This window comes from Cryptotermes secundus, unplaced genomic scaffold (assembly GCF_002891405.2).
Source record: "Cryptotermes secundus unplaced genomic scaffold, Csec_1.0 scaffold454, whole genome shotgun sequence".
Taxonomy (NCBI): Eukaryota; Metazoa; Arthropoda; class Insecta; order Blattodea; family Kalotermitidae; genus Cryptotermes; species Cryptotermes secundus.
In genome coordinates, this window is record NW_019729215.1 from 890,198 (window position 1) to 912,398 (window position 22,201).

At 41.7% G+C, this 22,201-nt stretch overlaps 1 protein-coding gene across 5 annotated transcripts in view; it reads left to right on the forward strand.

The window, feature by feature from the left end:
• The window catches only part of LOC111865491 (NAD(P) transhydrogenase, mitochondrial), a 46,512-nt gene that overhangs the window by 663 nt on the left and 23,648 nt on the right, over positions 1-22,201 (forward strand). The window contains exons 1-8 of one of the 5 annotated variants that reach the window (XM_023853582.2): positions 238-389; positions 4,886-5,098; positions 5,180-5,457; positions 11,153-11,307; positions 12,080-12,220; positions 15,629-15,751; positions 17,534-17,721; positions 19,209-19,364. In XM_023853582.2, coding sequence (XP_023709350.1) covers positions 5,186-5,457; positions 11,153-11,307; positions 12,080-12,220; positions 15,629-15,751; positions 17,534-17,721; positions 19,209-19,364 — 1,035 coding nt within the window. In that variant the 5' untranslated portion in view covers positions 238-389; positions 4,886-5,098; positions 5,180-5,185. Of the gene's footprint in view, positions 1-44; positions 143-237; positions 390-4,885; positions 5,099-5,179; positions 5,458-10,960; positions 11,056-11,152; positions 11,308-12,079; positions 12,221-15,628; positions 15,752-17,533; positions 17,722-19,208; positions 19,365-22,201 lie in introns of those variants that run through there. The other 4 variants (XM_023853581.2, XM_023853580.2, XM_023853579.2 and 1 more) reach the window with 4 other exon arrangements.

Genomic DNA, 22,201 nt, shown 5'->3' on the forward strand with positions numbered 1-22,201 from the left:
CGCAGTTCGATGTATATACGCACTTACCAACTGCACCGCTAATTTTGTTGCATAACTGGCGTTTTTACTTGGTACAGATTACAGAAAGAAATGGTATGTCAGCGTCTAGCTTGAATATATAGCTGTACGAAAAGAAAATAATGTAAGTGCATTACTAAAATATTTAATTTTTGGACTATAGAGCAATTAGTTACTTTTGTGTGGGTTATGGTGGTTTCTCTGATTCAGTCGAAACGATCAGTTATGATCAGTTCATTGGACCAGAGCAGCTGTGTGTAATGTTTTGATGCTGTATGAGTGTTGTTAGTGTGTCAGTGGTACTTTATGTCGTGGGTATTTTAATTTGAATTTGGAAGAGTGATTGTATACCATCTTGACAACGTGCACTGGTAATGATTTCCGCATACCGTATGTCATTGATATGAATATGTGAAGTTATAACGCGAAGGCATCTAGGCTTCCGATTTTGATTGCACGCTTTGGCGGCCTGTACGAAGATCATAGGTTTCGAGCACAAAGGTCGTAAAGTCAGTATTGTAACACATTGAAGGCTTGAGTTTAATAGTGTTATATGAAATAATAATATTGTCAAAATATGTTGTATGTCAAAAACAATTTCTCTACAGATTATTATTAGGAACTTACCAACGTGACGCGTATTCATGTGCCGGTTTTTATGTATAGATGTTCTAGAAAAATTGAAATTATATGTATACTGCGATTCGACGAGGTCCTTAACTGAAAGATAATGGAATTTGGGTTCATGGGTGTTAGTGGTTCATGGACAATCGATTGTTTAAATTGACTAATGTATCTAAACAAGACCATGCCTACCACATGTAAACAATTGACGTTATTCATTTGTTCAAAGATTCATTCATATATTTTTGAGAAAATATTTAAGTTACATTTAAGGATTCGTGATTTTATAGGAAATAAATGCATAATAATTAACAATTGGCATTAATGGAACACAGTTATGATGGTTAACTAGGGGGATCAGATTTTGTGAGTAGGAAAACAGGACCCAGTGTAAACTACAGTTTTAACCTTTGTAATGTTTTACTGTATGAAATGACAATACTCCTTTAGCTGCTGTTGCTCGTTCTTCTGTTTTTGAATTTCGTTTAATAAAAATTCACTGGCCTTAGAGGTATTATGACAAATCTGAAATTTTGTGTGTGTGTGTGTGCACTTGGCACTGTTGATATATGCTTCCAAATTGTAATTGCCTTTGCTTGCTGCAGATGTCAAAGTCTAATATACATCTTGTTTCATTTTCATTTTTCCCAACTCTGAAGCAAGGAAATTTTTTTGAAGTTCACTTTAAATATACACTTTTGCTTTTACATACATTATCAGTAGAAAAAAAGAGCAAAAAATGTATACTTATCCTTGTACAATTAGGAAAATACAACATAAAAGTGTCAAATACTACAAAACCATACTTATATTTACAAAACAAAACATGCAATATGCAAGCACAAACACAGCGATTAGTTGGCTTCTCTCTGTCAGCTAGGAAGTGTAATTACTGACTGAGCTCAATGCTACAACGTGCTGGCAGTTATCTTTGAATACAAAAATAAATTAAAGTGGATAATATGACATGACACTTGCAGCTCTACCATTGTTGCAGGCGCAGGTGCATAACCACATGACAGTAGTTCAGACATACTGCTTGCATTGATAATGTTTTCAAAAATGAATGACTAACATCAATTATTATGCCGCTCACTGGCACTTCAAAAGAAAATAAATGCTTGTAAACTTAGTTTTTCAGAATTGAGAATATGTTACTGAAGGTTTTAAGTATGTAAAGATTGAAAATTTAGAAAAGGCAGGCAGTATATCTATCAGTTTACCAGAAAAGAGACTGGACATCAAAAAGTACCCTTAAAAAGAGGACGTCTCTTCACCCTGCATTCTCAGGACTGGGCACAGTTTTGTAGTGTGTGTTGGCTACCTCAGGATGTAGTTGGGCAATAGACACTCTGTAATGCTATTGTGAACCTGTAGATTCTATGTCTGCAGAGAGTATTCCATTAAGCTGCATAGTTCCTGTAACAGGCCGTGGAGGCCCGCAGGGTTGTAAGACCTTGAGGCTCCCACATTTTCTAGACACTCAGCTCACAGATGGCGGTGAGGTTGTCAGCCTTACAGGCCAGCCAGGAGTAGGTCAATTGAAAAATTCGATGACCTGAACGGGAAATGAATCCACGACCTTCCTGCTTGTAGCATAATGTCTGAGCCAACTATGACTGTATAATGTTGAATGAGAGGATGTTAGTGAATAACGAAAGAAAAAGGGAGGGAGTCGGGTAGTAATCCCGAGAGTGAATAAGGTAGAATATGGAAACCTCAGTGGCAAATGTTTAAACACATTACCTCACAAATGTTAGTACAGCCACTATTTATAAGGTATCATTCAAAGTTACCAGTTAGGGAAGCCTAAAAAGAAAATAACACATATTGCTGACAGGTGAAGTAACTGAGTAATTAACTAACTAACGGATTGACTGTGTGTAGCAGGGACCTTCTTTAGAAGCTTATAGTCCCTTGAGCTACCCTACTTATACAATCTGAGGTTCAGTACTGTGTCCACAAGGGTCCATCATTTGTGCCTGCCCGTCCTGAACCAGGTGAGGCCAGTCCATTGAACAGACCCTCAGCTGCTCAAGACATTCCCTGCCTTTGTGGAACACGAAGGTTCATTACTGTTTTCATAAGAGCCCACCTTTTCTTCCCGTCTTGTGCCATATTTGTTTGAGATCTATTTTGGTATTATCCTCCATCTACATCTAAGTCCTCCAAGTGGTTTGTTCCCTTCAGGGTTTGAGACTAATATTTTGGGTCCATTTCTCATCTTGGCCATGCATGCTGTATTCCCATCTCATCTCACTCTAACAGAATTTGGCAAAGAGAACTGGGTGTGAAGCTCCTCACTTTCTTTGCGGTTTTTCCCATGCTCCTCCCAGGTGCAGATATTCTCATCAGTGACGAGCACTTCATTCTGCGGCTGGTAATTAACATCTGAGTATTAATTGCTGTCTCCTTAATTCTGCAAAAAGGAGCATGAGATGTTAATCTCTTGAAGCAAAGTCGCAACTACAGTAAACCCTCACTAATCCACTTACAGTTAATCAAGATGTGAGATAATCTGGTTCAAAATATGAAAAGCAGAAGAAAATTCTGTTCACAGTTGAGTGCATACTTCAGAAGACACGGGATTTAGGGACAAATGGGATTCAGGAGCAAGAGGACTTTCAGACTGTGCTGAGGGCAGCTGGAGAGACTGAAACCCAAGGTTGGCTTCAGGTGGATGAAGGAGACCCTGGATTTCAGCTATTTGCCTTTTTATAGTTTCTAAATAAAGGCTCTACAGTAATATTTTATATCTATTTTCATCAGCAGTACCTGTATTTTTAAATTTTCCGTTTATTTTTCCCAAGTTGTCGTCGTTGTTCAGGGCTATCTTTTCATTCATTAATTTGGATTATCAGTTAATCCAGATGACTTCTCCCCCCCCCCCCTCAAAAATTNTACTCTGGAATAGCAAGGGTTTACTGTATATACCACATTAACTTAAATATTTCTGCATTCTGCCCACTGAGTGTATCTGTGTGTTCCGTATGGCTCTCACAGTAAACAGCGGCTGTTTCCTTAAACAGCATTAACTGCCTGGGCTTTGTAGCGGATACGTAATATTTCGTGTGAGGTACGGACCGAACATACTAAACCTCTGCATTCTGCCCACAGAGTGTATCTGTGTGTTCCGTGAGTTTATCACACTAAACAGCGACTGTTTCCCTAAACAGCATTAACTGGTTGGGCTTTATAGTGGAGACGTAATGTTTCCTGTGAGGTATGGACTGAACATACTAAAACTCTGCATTCTGCCCACATAGTGTATCTGTGTGTTCCATGAGGTTCTCACAGTAAACAGCAACTGTTTCCCTAAACAGCATTAACCTGTTGGGCACTGTAGCAGAGACACAATGTTTCCTCTGAGGTACTGACTAAATTTGTAAATATTATTCAGATGAACTTGGTGGATGAGAGGTTAGTGTATAGGAGTACAAGTAAACAGGGATACCACCATTGCAGGATTTTTATGTGTTGATGTGTAATTTGATCTGGTTTCCAAGTTGCCTCAAGTGTTTATGTGATCTACTGCCAGTTATATGCAGATGTTGCTTGTCATGTGGTGTGGATATTTCTGTAACTGCTTCCGTATGATTTTTGTGGCTAGATTACATAATAACGCTTATTTTAATGGCCAGTGAAGGAAACAGTATTTTTAGCTTACTTATTTACATGAGGGCGGAGAAGCTTGTGGTATCACGTCTATGTATATGTGTCCCCCAGTAAATCTCATTCTTCACTCACTGCTCATAGTGGTTGATGCAGTGTCATAAAATAGCTGAATATTTTTATTTATGTATTCTTGGTTTGAGCTGGGGTGGCTCAGTTGGTATAGTGATGGGCTACAGGCTGGATGACTGGTATTCACTTCCTGGCAAGGGCAGGGTTTTTCTCTACTACAACATCCAGACTGGCTCTGGGGCACACCCAATCCATATTCATTGGTTACTGGCGGTCTTTTCCTTGGGGTAAAGCAGCTGGGGCATGAAGCTGACCACTCACCTCCATCTAGTGCTGAGGTCAAGAATGGTGCCGCTATACTCCACTCCCCGATACGTCTTAATGTAATGACATGGTGCTTAATTAATTAAGCACAGGAACAACATCCCCTTGCCTTATTCGTGGTTTTTTCATAACACTTTGAATATTGTGAGATGATTTCTAAGTTGGAGAAGTTGGGTGAGATTGAGTCCTTTGGAGTTGCAGCCTATTGTACCAGCCCTTGATGATTTATGAGTAGGAAACTGTGATGGAATATACCTTGGGACTGAACCCAGGCCTCTGCAGTGAGAAGCTAACAGCTAAGGACCCGTGATGTTAGCATGGCTGTAGTAGGACGAGTACTGAATAATACAATGTGGCAGGAAGTGGTGATGTGATATTTGGTGACACTGTCCCAGAATTTACCAGGAGGGACTGAAGCAAACCACAGAAACCTCAGTCAGAGTAGCAGGTGTGTAGCTGGGGTTTGAACCCGTGTCTTCTCATGAGGATTACTAGCATTACTGTAGCAGTGTGATTGTTCTGTTGGCAGCGACACATGGAGCGCGGGCTGCTGGGACTCCACTTGCTGGTGACAACTGGTGGAGAAGGAGCGACCAGGTTGTTGTCTCTTGCTACTAAAGGATGTGGGAGTGCCATGGGCCGGGGGCCCCTACTGCTGCAGCACCGTCTCTTCTGTGGTCACTCCGGGCGACTCTTTCAGAAGCAGCAAGAAGTGGCCCCAAAAGCTGATTTGAAACCTGTTCCTGGAATTCCCTACAACAAATTGTCGGTTGGTGTGCCGAAAGAGATCTGGAAGAATGAGAGGAGGTGAGCGGCCAGGTCACATGAGGGGAAGGGGGAAGTGATGTGGAGGCTGCTGGGTGCATGGAGCAACAGGCAGCTGCTTCATTGTGTGTGTGTGTGTTTCTCCCTGTCATTAGATTTTCACAGTCCGTGTACCAAGCTCTAGAGTCTAGATGCTCATTCCACGTCTCAGTGGAGACCGCTCTATCCTGACTCAGGTTTCTAATGGTTTCATGCAGTATCTCCAGGCAGTTGCTGGGATAGTACCTCTATCAAATCATTTCCAATTCGTCAGTCATCGGATTTCCTGTCGTTTGATTCAGTAGAGTCAAGATACTGACAATGTCATGAAGTGAACCATTAAAGAAACAACCTATGTCTGACCTGTAATATGGCTTGTTGGGTTAAGCGGTGCCATATGTTGAATCTGTTCCTTCTGACATGTCCAGTTTTGGGTTGGCACCATGCTCCATCCTTACTCCCAGTCAATATTCTTGGATGTCACAGTATCTCAGTCACTCTGAATAAAAAAAGTGTATATGTACATGTGTCCTATTCCGAACTGTTTCTAAGATAGAGCTATTTCACTGTACAGTTCCAAAATTGTTGGTAAGAAACATATTACATACTGTTTCTAATACCGGTATTTATTCTTCAAGTGACAAAGGTGGTACAGTATATCTAGTATAAAACATTTTTGAAAATTCCACTGTCAACATCAATGCATTTTGCAGCTCGTGTGAGGACAAGGCGTGTTGCTTGTCTGTACAGTGTACACTGAAATAGCTCTATCTCAGAAACCGTTCGGAATAGGACACATGTACATGTACACTTTTCTGCTTAGAATGATCGATAGTATGACGTCACAGAATATGGACCTTTCTCCCTGGAACACTCTGTATATCAGTTGAATCCCTCTTCCTGCCTGACTATCATGTATATGCTGATATCAGAAATTCTGGCGTGATGGACTTGTCACTTCTTGATAACTGTGGCAGTGAAAGGATTAAAATTAAAAATACATGTTTGACAGGAGACTCTCGTAAACCGTTATCATATATTATGTAATTTTGGATGATTTAATGTCATCAAGTGGTGCTTAATGTGTGATATTGTATCTGTGTGACACCATACTGTAATGTGTTTATCTTTGTTGTGTGACATGATGTTGTAACTTGCAAATTCCTGGCTCAAGACTGCAGCAACAGGATTGGCTTCTCATTCCTGCACTGATGATTAGTGGACTGCTCATGTTTGGATGGCCAACATTTCAGGTGTTTCTTTATCAAGAGGAAAACATTACTTGAGCTATCTTATCACTGTCTTAATTCCTGGAGTTCTTGACACCAGGAAAATAATCTTATCTTGTGTGTCATTTGTGGACTAAATTGAATAAGTCTATGGAAATTTATACATCTGCTTTTCTTGTTGCTGCCCCTGAAGTGACACGATATGCAAATAGATGTTCCATTCAAGGCCAGCACTTGAAGAATATCATGGCAGATGACTGCTAGTGCTGTATGAGCCAGAGAGGCTGGCCCTACTCCCTGTCAGTTCTACAAGTATCCTTCCTAACTGGATCCTTCTGAAGGAAGAGTTGCCAAACTGCAGCTCTTAGTTTTGCAAGTCTCTCTGTTTCTCTTCACGCAGTAACAGTTCAAAACTGCTTCGTTTTCTGTGTAATCTGATATTGGGGGTACTCAAATTTGTCAAGACATTTTAGTTTTTATTAAAATCAAGCATAAATAGCAGACACTTTCCTCGGAAACCTACTCGCATTCTTATGCACATCACAAGCATTGATAGTTGAATGTTGGAAGCACACCTTGTAGAGAAAGATGGAACACAGGGTTCACTCCCAATATGCATTCAGGGGGGTGGGGGTGGAAGTCTGTATTAATTTTTTGTTGAACAGTGCATAGTTAATGCTCTGATATATTTGACTGTGTGTTATTCTTGAGTCACTGTTACAAATATCATGTGTTTCATTTCTAGGCGAGCCGCAGCTTGTCTTCAGTATCTGGACTCAGACATCAATACACATTGTTAACAGAAGTGGGAGATTGTACATATGGTAAACCCTCGCTAATCCATTTACAGTTAATGTGGATGTCAGATAACCCAGATCAAAATATGAAAAGTGAAAAATGCTGTTCACAGTTGAGTACATACTTTAAAAGGCACATGGCATTTAGGATGAATGAAAGGATGGCGGATGAGTCACTTGTCTGTTCAGAAAAAACTTGACAGTTTCAATAAATATATTCTCTTTTTATAGTTTTAAAATAAAAGCCATAGAGTGATGTTTTTTATTATTTTCATCAGCACTACTTATATAATGAAATTTTCCATTTATTTGTGTTCTAAGTTTTTTCTTTTCTTTTTTCTTTTTTTTTTCTTTTTCTTTTTTTGGTCTACAATTGATTCACAAATCTGGATTATTGCCTGGTCCCCCCAATTAACCCAGATTAGCGTGGGGTTTACTGTATATGGTTACCTGGCAATGATTGGGATGGGGGTGGTTGTTGCTTTTTTTTTTTTTTTTTCGGNAACATTTTTTCAGTTGTCTAAAAGGACTTGTGAAAACCACTGAATACTTTGGTCAGTATCCCTGGAGTAGTGAGGCCTGGACCTGAGCTGAATACACGTCAGGCCCGTTACTTGAGCAAACCCGTTACATGTCTAGAGAAAGAGCCTGGAAGTTAGTACAGTGAAGCTTGCATGACCAGCCTGGGTTCGACAGAAAAAGGAGTGTCTCTTGCCTCCACTGTGGGTGCATTGAAAATCAATGTAAAATTCATGTACTTGAGGAGCTGGTAGTCGCTCACTCACCTAGTCAAGAAATTTCTTGTCTCATGGCACTCAAATGTTCACTGCCACGTTCACAAGAACCACTTCCTCTAACAAATGGAAGAAGAGTGTCCCTGTGTTTAACTAAATAAGCACTTCACCATGATGATGCATGGGGGGGTGGGTGGATGTATAGATCCACATTTTCTTGACCTCGGCACTAGTTGGAGGTGACTGGTCAGCTTCACGCCCTGGCTGCTTTACCCCAGGGAAAGAGCCACGAGTATCAATTAAATAGGAGGCACGGTGTGCCCCAGAGTCAGTCTGGACAATGTGGAGAACAGAAAATTCTTTGTAAGATTTGAGGCTTTCACGGCGGTGACTATGAAGAAAGCAGTCTTCTGGGATTTGGCACCGTGTATATGTGGTGTTAACCGACGTTTCGGAGGAACGTATCGCCCCCATCTTCAGGGTAGNTAACACCACATATACACGGTGCCAAATCCCAGAAGACTGCTTTCTTCAGAAAATTCTTTACCTTACTGGACTTATGCTCCGACCCCTCAGCTGTCCAGGCTGTAGCCAGTTGCTGTAATGGCTATGCTGTTTTTACTGAAAGCAAAAGATGAAACTGTAACATAAATATTTTGCTTAAAATTTATTGTTGCCTGTTCACATTGCTTTTAGTCTGCTTTACCGTTTCTCACGGTGTTGTCGCTTGCAGAATTCTTATACTTTTTCTTCTACCCTGAAGATGGGGGCGATACGTTCCTCCGAAACGTCGGTTAACACCACATATACACGGTGCCAAATCCCAGAAGACTGCTTTCTTCAGAAAATTCTTTACCTTACTGGACTTATGCTCCGACCCCTCAGCTGTCCAGGCTGTAGCCAGTTGCTGTAATGGCTATGCTGTTTTTACTGAAAGCAAAAGATGAAACTGTAACATAAATATTTTGCTTAAAATTTATTGTTGCCTGTTCACATTGCTTTTCTTAGAAGGAAGGTTCCTCTAGGAAATGGGAAAGAATGAAGCATGTCCTTGATAAACTCTGCAGGATCCTTCAAGAGAACAGTGGAGCTGTGAAGCACGGTGCTTACATTTATGGACTGTGTCATATTGTGCAGTATTTTGGTGTGGAAGCAAGTGAAATGTGTATTTGCACCTATAATGAGGAGCTTTATAATTTGTACTCTTCACCAAATATTTTAGGATGGTCAAATCAAGGAGGGTGAGGAGATGGGCAGGACATGTAGCAGGCGTAGGAGGGTAGAAAAATATATTCAGAGGACTGGTAGGAATACCTGAAGGAAAGAGGCTATTTGGTGAATGTGAGGATGATATTAAAGTGGATCTAAAAAATATAGGAGTTCACTGGGTTCATCTGGCTTAGGACAGGAAGCAAAGGCGTGATTTTGTGAACACGGCAGTAAACCTTTGGGTTCCACAGAAGGTGAAGAAGAACTTGTTAACCAGGTGAGCAGGATTGGATTCTGAAGAACAACTTTCTGCTCCATAGAGTTGGTTAGTTGGTTGGTTTGTTAGTCAGTCAGTTAACAAATCAAGGTAAAGAATTGACTGTAATGAGCTGTGAACCCATCTTGTGGGGTGTAGCCTCAACATTTTTAACCTTCAGCACTACAGTGCAGTCTTTTTCTTGTGAAGCTCCACCTTAACAGGGAAATTCAGCAGTCACACACAAAAGAGGGGTGGGTGTAGCCTTCAGCCAAGGCCCTTAGCTGTTGCTTGGCCATAGTATGAGACCTGCTTCTCCGAATGGTTCATTGCAGTGCAGTGTTACATTTTATCATTTAGCCAAACAGGTGACGCATGAATGAGGTAGGGGAATTACTTGCAGCATATGACATTGACATGGAAGATGAAGATGAAAGCTGAAACTTGNCGGTTCATTGCAGTGCAGTGTTACATTTTATCATTTAGCCAAAAAGAGCGAGGGGTTTAATAAATGCAAACAGGTGACGCATGAATGAGGTAGGGGAATTACTTGTAGCATATGACATTGACATGGAAGATGAAGATGAAAGCTGAAACTTGGCCCGGTTTGTAAGATCACTTGGCAGCACTTGGCAGTTCAGCTATGTACCGCCTGACTGAACTCCCAACCCCAATGTATAATGTTTTCTGAGTGGTTTTCACCCAAGCTTCACAAGAAAAGGAGCAGACTGTGGATGGAGGTAGTGGTTAGTGGCATGCCCCCTCAACTCCTGGGGAAACAGCCCCCAGTCCCCATTGAATGGGAGGCTGGGTGGGTCCTGGAGTCAGTCTGGAAGTGGTGAAAAGAGAGACGCCATCAGCACTGCTGGGAAATAAAACCTCAACCATTCAGTTGTCCAGCCTGTAACTCAGTGGCCTTGCAGGCAAAGCTACAGAGCTGCCTCTGTTTCATATGAAAGCACTGAGACCCTTTTATAAGCAAGTTTCATTCAAACTGTTCCTACACTCTTTCAGTTATATAAGCCATCTGTGCAGAACAATCAGCTTGGCTTGGTTGCAAGTCTTATTGACATCTCAAGGACGCAGTTTTGTTATCACAGGTGACCAAAAAACGTGTTTGGCACATTAACACCTACGTTCCTGCTTCATGCATAGCACAGGCTGTACCATAAATCTCATGTCTGTTTCTTTCTCATATATAAATAAAGACATCCTTGTCTCTGTTTCTACAAAATGTGTGGAAACTTGAGCATGCCTGCTGGGTTTGAACCCTGTTCCAGACAAACTGTACTGAAGAACATTTTATTCTCAATTATACTGTTACTGTGTGGTTTTCTTATCTGAGGGAACCTGCTTGCCAGTCAGCATCTTGTTCTGTGAGTGGGCAGTAGTGCGAACTGGAAACTTTGAGAAATGCTTGATTTATGTGTAAATATGATATTTTCTGTCCTGAATTTCATTGTAACTCCACAGGGTGGCGCTGACACCCGCTGCTGTGGCGACCCTGGTCAAGAAAGGGTTTAGTGTTAATGTTGAGGATGGGGCTGGCCTGGAGTCCAAGTTTCTCAATGAAGATTATGCTGGTGCTGGGGCCAAAGTTGTGGACAAGAAGACAGCCTTCCATTCAGGTTACAATATACAGTGTTCCCCATCTTATGGACTGTAAGACTAGGGTTTCTTGTGAAACACATCTGATGTCTCAGAAGAACTTGCCTACAATTGCAGGATATAAATTACAAATATCAGAATCTGGAATTTCCTGCAACATATTTCAGTGTTATAGTCAATTTACTGACAGGGTCACTGCTGTGCAAATCTGGAATCTTACACTGTTCACTTTGTATACATCATGGACATTGCTATGTTCTGGGGTGTGATGCCATGTAGTTTGGTATGCAGGTACCAATCTTCAGGGTAGATGGTTCATACTACCAAAGGACATTGCAGCACAGTACAGAAAACTGTAGTCTTAATATTCATAACCATGGAAACCTCAGCCCTCAACATAAATATTGTTTAGTAGGTTAGTTGAGTGGTATGATGGCTGGAAAACATTTCAGTGGTATCTTCACTAAAATAACGGTTTACGCACTAGGGGGCCAAAGCGTGACATGCCAGTTTCCTTGAAATGTGTCCTAGAGGTCTGCAGGATTTTATCGCCGTTTAGTATGCAGCACCCAGCAATGGCATGTGATATGACGTGCTACGTCTCCCCTACAAAGATCAGCCGATTAATGCCATGTACTGTGAAAACCATATGGAACACACACACACACACTGTGGGGCAAAAGTGCAGCATTTTTGTGTTAAAGAAGGTAGTACATACAGTAACTGCTGGGCTTTGAAGGGTTAATGAAGTGTCCCCCATTCAGCATGCCAAATTTGTTTCTATCTTTGCAGACATTGTGCTGAAGGTTCGCCAGCCGATGGTTAATGAGGTGCATCAGTTCAAGGATGGAGGAACCCTGATATCCTTTTTGTATCCTGGCCAAAATAAGGATCTTGTTGATCAGCTCATTGCAAAGAAACTCACTGCATTTGGTAAGCCAGTGGACTTGTCAGTGTCTGGTTTCATAACTGTGTTCAGCAAGGTTAACATGTACAGGGCAAAGTGTTCAGGAACTGCAGTTTCTTATTGCAGAGCCCTGGATTTAATTCCAGGGAAGTCTGTCATGCACATGTGGTGGACAGAGGTGTCCATGGCATGTTTACTGCCATGTGGTTGTGTCAGCACAGGCTGGTATACTAGACCCATTTGAGGGCACAGTACCAAGGGACTGTGTTTCTTGCCACTCCTAGGATAGAAAAAATGCAAGGAAGTTGTCAGGCTGCAAGTAAAACAGTATCATTTCAGAGTAATCTGTACACTTAATTAATATTAATCTCAAAGGCAAAGACCCACCAATAACTAAAGTTTGTATTAACCCTTTCGTGTACTGTGTCAGGAGCTCTCTGCCATGCTGTAGTTGCATCTTGAGTGATATATGTTTGTTCTTTAGGTTCTTTGACATCTCTTATAGTAATTGACATGTATGAACACCAGATGGCAGAAATTTTTGTGTATTCCAATGCCAAAGTGTTTTTTTCCTTAAGTTTCATAGCAATTAATTTGTAGCTGGTAGGAGTGAGGGTGGAATTAAAATAGGTTAATGATTGTTCCATCGAAGCTGTAAAGGCCAGCAGGAAGAGTAATGTGCATGAAGAGTCTGTTGCATACATCACTCATAATTATCCTATTCAGGATCATTCAGTTCACTTGTGTTTTCTTTAAACAGAATGGGGAAGAACCGCCACTCCCCCAGACAGGGCTTAACTAAGAACAGAGATAACTTTATGTTTATCTGAACACTAAACTTTAGGTTGTCATCTTATGCAATGTCTTGCTGTGTAACATAGTAGATACATACCAGTGTTTCATAGGAACCTGCTGCCTCCTTCTTCAGAGTAGAAAAATCTTCTTCTGTGCTTGGTAAGTGTGTCTATTTGAAGTTTTTCATGAGTCTCATTCTGCTTTTGAAATATATTTTAATTTTTATCCATCTTCCATTTTTTAAATAAAAATATGAAATCTCTGTTCTGTGTCCCTGCATCATTTTCTCTGGCTCAACTTCATTAACTTCAATTCTCTTTTTGTCTTGAACTATGGCAGCCTGTTGTTCTTGATGCACAGTAAACCGTTCGTTTTATAGAAATTGTCTCTAAATAAAAAGGTAAAGATGTCCCTATAACAAGCAGTGGAGGCCCACAGGCTTGTGAGATGCACATTCTCTAGACAGTCTGCTCAGAGATGGCTGTGAGGTCAGTTTTACGCACTTGCTACCCATCACCCCAAGGAAGATTCCTGATACTCATTTCTGTTAGAGGCTGAGTTAACCCCAGGGCCATGTTGTGGTAGGAAAGATTAGGTCAATTGGAAAGTCCAGTGGCCTCATCAGTAATCGAACCTGCGACCTTCTGGCTTGTAGCATAGTGCCTCAACCAATTACGCTGTTCCAAGCCCCAGAAACTGTGCAGCATGTTTTATCACTTTTAAATGGATTCCTTGTCCCACCACATGTTTCATCCTCCATCAGGTCATCACACTGCATTGTGGTGTTTTGTAAACCCCCATGAAAGACCCTGTAACATTTAATAATGCACTGAATAGGTTGCTGTAGTGGTAACACTGTTCCCTTGTATATGGGAGGTGCTGAGTGTGAATCTCCGCCATGACTTTTGCTGCTCTAACCAAGGCTTTCCTTGACCTCTTCAGGCAAATTCCAGAATAGTACCTCAACTTCCAAATCTTTTCCAGTTTGTCGGTTATGCAACAAGTGACCCACTGTAAAGTAAACTACAGGTAGACAGGCAATGTCTGGGGGGTCAAAACATGTAATGGGACATCACAAAAAAGTGACAGGATGTTCCATGTGGAAGGTTTTTGTGCTGTCTGTTGAAATCTCCTCTCCATTTTCTCTACAGATTGTAACTGTGTCTCTGTAGCAAAATGAGAAGCACTTACACAAGATTATGTTGATCTTTCATGTGCAAATGTTAGCCTAGTCTTGTTTATGAAGTCATCTGTTGACTGTCTAACATTCTATAACATGTTGCATAAGTAACATGCTATATGTGTCTGTTTATTCTGTCAGCATTTTAGAACCATTTCTCTTTCTAATGCAGTACGCATTGAAATTACTTCAGAGCACTTAAAGATCTCTCTGATTCCAAGCTCTGAATGTCACAATGTAGCTATACAGCCCCTGAGCATGCATGTCACCTCCTCCTGGCTACAGTTCTCCGGTTCTCTGCTAACAAAGAATTGGCATGGTTCTCCATAATGTTGGTGCAAAGGCTGGAAATGGCTGTTTAGAAATGAATAGCCCCCCCCCCAACAGAGCAGTGAAAAAGACACTTTAAATATAAACTGTTAACAATGTAGGCTTGTGTGTTTGTTCCTGCATGAATTTTTGTTGGGAGACGTCACAAGGCACTGACATTAGACCACTTTTCAGATGTGTAATGGCTGCACAGAACATTGAACTCTACCTAAATGGCGTGTGCAAGTACACACACAAGCATGTGCACACCTTTGTTTGAGAAATGTTTATTTAGAAGACTGGGGCTCACATTGTATTTGCATATTTTGTTTTGTGTTTGTGCTCATACAGCATCGCTAGCGCACACCAGCTGCTCTGACCAAGATTTTATGTGATTTTTATCAGTCAGGCCACAGTAGCACAGTTGGATGAGGCACTGTGCTACAAGCCAGAAGGTCGCGGGTTCAAGTCCCGATGAGGTCATTGGATTTCTTTCACTTGACCTAATCCTTCCGACCACACTGTGGCCCTGGGTTCAACTCAGCCTCTAACAGAAATGAGTACCAGGAATTAATTAAATAAATTTCCTGGGGAGTAAAGCGCGGCCGGTGCGTAAGGCTGACAAACTTACCACCATCTTTGAGCCAATTGTCAAGGTAATGTGGAACTCTCAACATCTCAGAACCCTATGGGCCTCCACGGCCTGGTACAGGGAGCTTTACTTTACTTTCATCAGTTAGGCAGATGTTGAGATAGTACCTCAAGTCAGGCTACTTGCTATTAAGAGGGAACAGATGTTCTTGAGTCTGTGCCTGCTCTGAAGGAAATGCTTGCATATCTTACCATGGGGCATGGGCAGTTTGAAGTTTGTATAAATAATATGTAAACATTTGGTTCCTACCTCATAAGAAACACACTGCATCTGCATTACAAAGACCAACCAATTGATGCTTTTTATGGAAATAATAACTGTTGTTAGAGTCGTGTGAAACACTTAAATACACTTTGTGGTCAGATTGCAGGTCATTTTAGTGTTAAAGGAGGGGGTACATTTACTTACCGCTGTGCTTTAAAGGGTTACATAAATGTTACATCTGTTTCATAGCCCTTAAAATGATTACAACTACTTTGAGAATTGTTTATGTTCCAGGTATGGACTGCATTCCTCGCATATCACGTGCGCAGGTGTTCGATGCACTGAGCTCTATGGCAAACATCACTGGGTACAAGGCGGTGATTGAGGCAGCTAACCACTTTGGAAGATTTTTTTCAGGTCAGTTCTCCAGGAATTTAAACATGGATAAGATATACTTGCCCCCCCCCCCACAGTAACATAGCTGTTGTGATCCAGACCATGTAGTGTGACTGGTTTTCGCATGTTCTGTTCTTCTCCTAACAGAATTAAAGGGAATGTTATGCGTGTGGTGGATGGATGTCAACACATTACAATATGTTGAGATACCCGTGTCTAGTTTACAAGTGTGACAACTCTTATGGGGTTTGTGCAACAGTTCAGTAAGAATGAACATTTTGAAGGTTATTTATTTTGGTTTCATCACTCCTCCTAATTCTTTATATAGAAACAACAATGTTTTGAGATGAATTTTATTTCCTACTTCAGGTGGTGAGAATAAAAAGAGATCAGTAGTGTGTTGGGCCCCTAGGTAGAGCTGCTGTCATAGCCGTGAATTTCTTCATATTGTCCACCTGATGACAGAAATGGAAGCTGTCTGTAAAACACTGTGGCTTTTATGTAAAGAAGTAAGACGGCATGAAACCCAAATAGATAGCTTGACATCTTTATGCTCGCAAGAACCCAATGGTGCCTGCGTTTGTTTTACTTCTCTGTGATATATCTTGCCGAAGATATACGTAGTGTGTTCAAAAAGTTTCGGACCTTTAGTCGGCAGAAATACATTTATTGATTTGGAGGTACAAAACCCTAATCCCCTTCAAAGTAGGCTCCTTGGTAATGCACACACTTCTCCCAGCGCTTCCGCCATTGTTGGAAACATTTCTGGAACGCGTCTTTTGGAATGGTGATCAGCCGGGCCGTCGCATTCCACATGATGTCTTCTCTTGACTCAAATCGGGTTCCTTTCAGCGGCATTTTCAGCTTGGGAAATAGCCAAAAGTCACACGGAGCCATGTTGGGGCAGTCGGGAGCCTGACGAACCACAGGGATGTTGTGTTTGGCGACGAAAGTCTGAATCAGAGCGCAGTTTCGGTACAAATTTCGCGGACACTCTCCTCACGCCCAAGTCCTCAGTCAAAATTGAATGTACCGATCCAGTGCTTACCCGTATCTCATTCGCAAGTTCTTGGACTGTGATACGACGGTCCTCCATGACCAAAGTCCGCACTTGCTCAATGACATTCTCATTTTGACTTTTTGATGGTCTGCCTGAAAGCAGTTCACTGTCCACTGATGTGCGGCCATCTTTGAAGCGGTTGTACCACTTCTTTATCTGTGAGTTGCTCATGGCATCGTCCCTGAAAGCCTGTTGAATCTTGCAAGTGGTTTCCACTTGGGTACCGCCAAGCTTTTGGCAAAATTTGATGCAGTATCGCTGCTCATGTTGTTCCGTCATTTTACACCTTACTGGAATCCGACGAGCCCTCAATACACATCCTCACTCATAGGCCGACTGCCAGCGACTGACGCTTTCTGTGGGCGGGAAAAAATTCACAACTGTGCATGAATGTTCCCTCCACATCTCCACCGAAGGGAGCCTCCTGCGCTTCATTGGTTTACGCGGGAAAAAAGAAGGCCCGATACTTTTTGAACACACCACGTATTCTATATCTTGTTTTGAGACCGTAGTCAGTGGTGGAAATTGAACAGTTTTCATCCTCGTGATATTTTTCTGTTCTATTTATCATTTAGATGATGGGACACATACAACAGCCTCATGCTGTAGATTCAAACCTTCACATTTTCTGGCCTTGTAAATCTTACATGTCAACTGTGATTCATGGGTTCGTGACACCCATGCACTAAATGTAGCTTAGAACTTTGTACTGAAACATAACCCATATCGTCATATCACCACAGGTCAGATCACTGCTGCTGGCAAGGTACCCCCTGCAAAGATTCTTATCATTGGTGGTGGAGTGGCAGGCCTGGCTGCTATTGGTCAGGCAAAGAACATGGGTGCAATAGTACGGGCTTTTGACACAAGATCTTCGGTTAAGGAGCAGGTGGAATCGCTGGGGGCAGAGTTTCTTGAAGTCTCTCTCAAGGTGAGGAATACAGTATGAGAAGCAGTGTCTCTGTTGTCGTGTGCTAAACAGGAATCACCATGTCATACTGGTTACCTCAGAAAGCTGTGTCATGTAACGTCATCAGAAACGGTTGGTGGGGCCATACCCTAATTTGAGGTGCTGTCCTGGCATTTGCATGGAGGGACTGGCAAAGACCATGAAAATTCATGGTTGGCACATATGGAATGAAGATCCATACTTGTACACTTGTACATGTGAAGGGCTTCTTCTGGGAAGTGTCTGAGCTAAGTAGCGACTTGCTCAGACTTTTGACAGGACTGCAGGAAACCCTCACTAATCCTGTTGCAGTTAATCAGGATGTCGGATCATCTGGGTTCAAATATGAAAATTGAAAAATTATATATACAGTTGAGTACATGCCTTGAAAGACACGTGGGATTTAGGAGTAAGAGGACTTTCAGACTGTGTTGAGGGCAGCTGGAGAGACTGAAACCAGCAAGAAAATACCCAAGATTGGCTTGAGCTGGTTGAAGGAGACCCTGGATTTCAGCTCCTGACAGAGGAATAAACTGCTGCAGTGATGTTTTCTTATTTATTTTTGTCAGTGCTGCCTGTATTATCAAAATTTCCATTTATTTATTTTCAAAGTTTTTTTTTCTTTTAGAGCTATCTTTTGCTTCATTAATCCAGATGACATTTTGCAGCCAGTGAGTCTGGATTAACGAGGGTGTACTGTACTTCAAAGGACAGTTATTCAATCTCAGACCAGTAAACAGACCCACTCATGGAAGTCACCATGATGAAGACAGAACAGCCTCACACTTCCAGTGTGACATTGAGGCTTGAGCCGAGTTAATGTCTCAGTCATATGGGACTCTGTTTCATGAGGTGAAGTGACTGTCAGAAGGCCCCATTAAGCAAAGTACTGTACATCTTTTGAAGTGCAGGGAACAGCTAGAGGAGGCCTAATCTCAGATATGGCGATGCATGACAGATTGCAGATGGTTGTGGTGCAAGGGCCGCTTAGTGCCGCACACTTCTTTCTAATATAGCCTGATGTAGGAGAGGTACAGGGAATTAGGTAGACATGTTAACCAACTTTTTGGAGGAGCTTGCAGCCTCCATTTTCAAGACAAAAATAGTATGGTGTCCTGTGTAGTGACATATTATTGTTTGGTACAGGAAGAAGTTGGGGCAAGTGGTAGCATAGTTGCTTGAGGCACTCTGCTACAAGCTGGAAGGTTGTGGGTTCAAATCCCAATGAAGTCATTGGATTTTTCAATTGACCTAATCCTTCCAGCTGCACTGTGGTCCTTGGGTTGACTCACCCTCTAACAGAAAGGAGTACCAGGCATCTTCCTGGGAGTAAAGGACAGCTGGTGCAGAAGGCTGACAAACCCACCAACATCTGTGAGCCGATTGTCTAGAAAATGTGGGAACCTGGACATCTCCCAACCCTATGGGCCTCCACAGCCTGTTACAGGGACATTATTACCTTTTTACAGGAAGAAGGTGAATCATCTGGAGGCTATGGTAAAGAAATGTCAAAGGAGTTTATTGACGCAGAACACGCACTTTTCGCCAAGCAGGCACGTGATGTGGACATCATTATCACTACAGCCCTTATTCCTGGCAAGAAGGCTCCTCTGCTTGTTCTTAAGGTATGCTGTAATTTGGCTTTTGTATGTTGTTTTGCATAAAGTACTACATAATGCGAAGGTAGCATCAGTCTATCTCACGTAGCTTAGAGTTTTAATATTATTTATTTTAAGTGCAAAGGGGTTTTTTACCCAGTGCCAGTGGCACTACAATAAGATACAACACCCAAGTAACACATCACACAAAATAACACACCACACTCAAACAAAATGCAGCACACAAGACTACACAAACAACAAAGGACACACTACACACAATGAATACAATGGAAATACAATTACAACTACAATAATATAAATTAATAATAATAAAAATATAAGCATACTGTACACTAAACAGTAACAGCAGTGAAGTAAGTAATGCCATGAACTGATGCACTCACATTTCACCATGACCTTCCCCCCACTCTTCACTTCACCTCACTTCACTGCATTTTTTGATGATTTCCCCTAAACCTTAACTTTGTCTTATTTATCACTTCCCTAACCCTCTTCCTAAAATTACTTGGTTTTGCAGGAGAGAGTCCCTAAAGCATCTGCAGGTTCCAGAGCTGGATGGTCTCGTTTGCAAAGGAACGTTTTCCGATATATGTCTTGCTTTCTGCCCCAAATTTTCCTATCATGGCCTTTGTGATCTGTCACCTGTAACATTCCAAGCCCATTCTCCCCTGGTAACATGCAAGCTCTCTTTCTGTGCTCTGTCAAGGTTACCCAGTTCGAATCATTTCTATGATGTGCAAATTTAGCCGCCATGTTTTGGACCCGGTCTAGCACATCTATTGGTCCCTTCCTGTAAGGGTCCCAGCACACAGCTCCATATTCAAGAATTGGACACACCAGTGATGTGTAGGCTAAAATTTTAGTGCTACCATTTCCCTTTTTAAGAATACGCATTGTAAAGTGAAATGCCTTCCAAGCTTCTTTCGCCGTGTAATTAACTTGATCAGCCCAACTGAAATCGCTGCATAAAATTGTTCCCAAGTATCTACAGCTGCTCGCTTCCTGGATTACTATGTCCCGTAACAATTAATTTAGCGGTTCCATCACTTGGGCTCTCGTGAAACAAACTGCTTTGTTTTAGCTGGGTTAATTATCATCACATTTTTGACTGCCTCCTCCCCCAGCCTGTTCAGATCTCTCTACAACTTTTCCATATCTTTATTATATATAGTTTTCCTATATATCCTACAGTCATTTGCGAAAGTCCTATAGTTGACTCAGTATTTCTCCAAATATCATTTACGTACGCGAGGAACAGTGGTGGACCCAGTGCATTTCCTTGCAGTACTCCTGACGTTACTCTCTCACTCTCTGCACACGGCCCAAGGGAACTCCCTTATTCGTACAACTACCCTTGAATCCTCTCCTGAGGCTGCAATTTTCGTAAGCAGCCAATCATGGGGGGGAACTCCGTGGCTTTTAGTCTGCAAGTGAACTATGCCGACTGAGTGACCGCCAGTTGTGGGCGAAGTTAGTGCCAACTTTTTGAAAGCCTTAAAGAAATCTGTTCTAATAACATCTTTCCAACTTTCATTACCCAGTGAGTCTGCAATGCCCTGGCGAACTGTGATTATTTGACTTTCACATGAATATCCCGGCCTGAATTCATGCTGACCCTTGAATAACCAATCCTTTTTATCCCAGATTTTCCTCAGGTACGATGCAATAACATGTTCAATTTGCTTGAACACCACTGAGGTTAAATTGACAGGTCTGTAATTTGAGATCAGCGATCGGTCACCCTCGTAAACAGGAATCACGGTCGGTTTGTTCCAGTCACTTGGGGTAGTGGTATTATTGTTATGTCCAGTAACTGCACAATATATGGAATCCTGGATTTCCTTAAGGTGCGGCCACACAGAGCGCTACGCTATGTTCGCTACACCGCATGGCCACACAGAAAGCTATGTTTGGTACAAAACTGCTCAGTCTTGAATGAGATGTTGGCTGATAGTGCGCCGTGGACGGGCAGCAATGATTCCGACGATGAGCTTTTGCTGTTACTTTCCTTGTGTAAATGTAAAAGGAAGTGGGTACATGGCATGAACTTAAGAAGAATAAAGTTTGGTGAATTTCATCATCTGATAAAGCAGTTACGTGAAGATGAAGTAAAATTTAAAGAATATTTCCGAATGAATGGGGTTGATGAAAATATTTTAAGTTCTTAACTTATAGACAAAAGAACAATGTTTGTACATTACCTGGTGTAATCAATTCCAGAAATCATGTCCCACGTATTATCCCGCATGTTCTGGTTCCAATATTCTTCTAACCCTTTGTTCCACAAACATGGATACTCCCTTACTTCTTCAGTTAATTCCTCCAGTGTCATTTTCATCTAAGCGAATACTGTGCTGAATGATACATAACACGTGTTGTAATCAGAGTGGAAAATTACTGAGGCGCGCAGCTGACACCTGAAAGCGAGCCCAGTATGCATGCCCGTCCAGGGCGACGTTTTAAAAATATAGCTGAGAATCAAACACTGCGACGCAGCTAACATAGCGTATGTAGCATATGGAAGTCTGTGTGGCCAGTCACATTGGCAATAAAGGGAGATATTTTTCTGTTTGTATAGCGAACATAGCGTACGTAGTGTGCGTTGCATATGTAGCGCTCTGTGTGGCTACACCTTTACCCAGTTTTTTTGCCGGACACTCTGTTTGGCCCTACTGATTTGTTTGTACCTATCACTGCTAACCTTTTCCTAATGATTTTAGTACTAATGGCAAAGGGTTCACCTGAGTTAGCGCACTGTATTTGCGGGATGCTACACTCACAGCTGAATTATTATTATTATTATTATTATTATTATTATTATTATTATTATTATTATTATT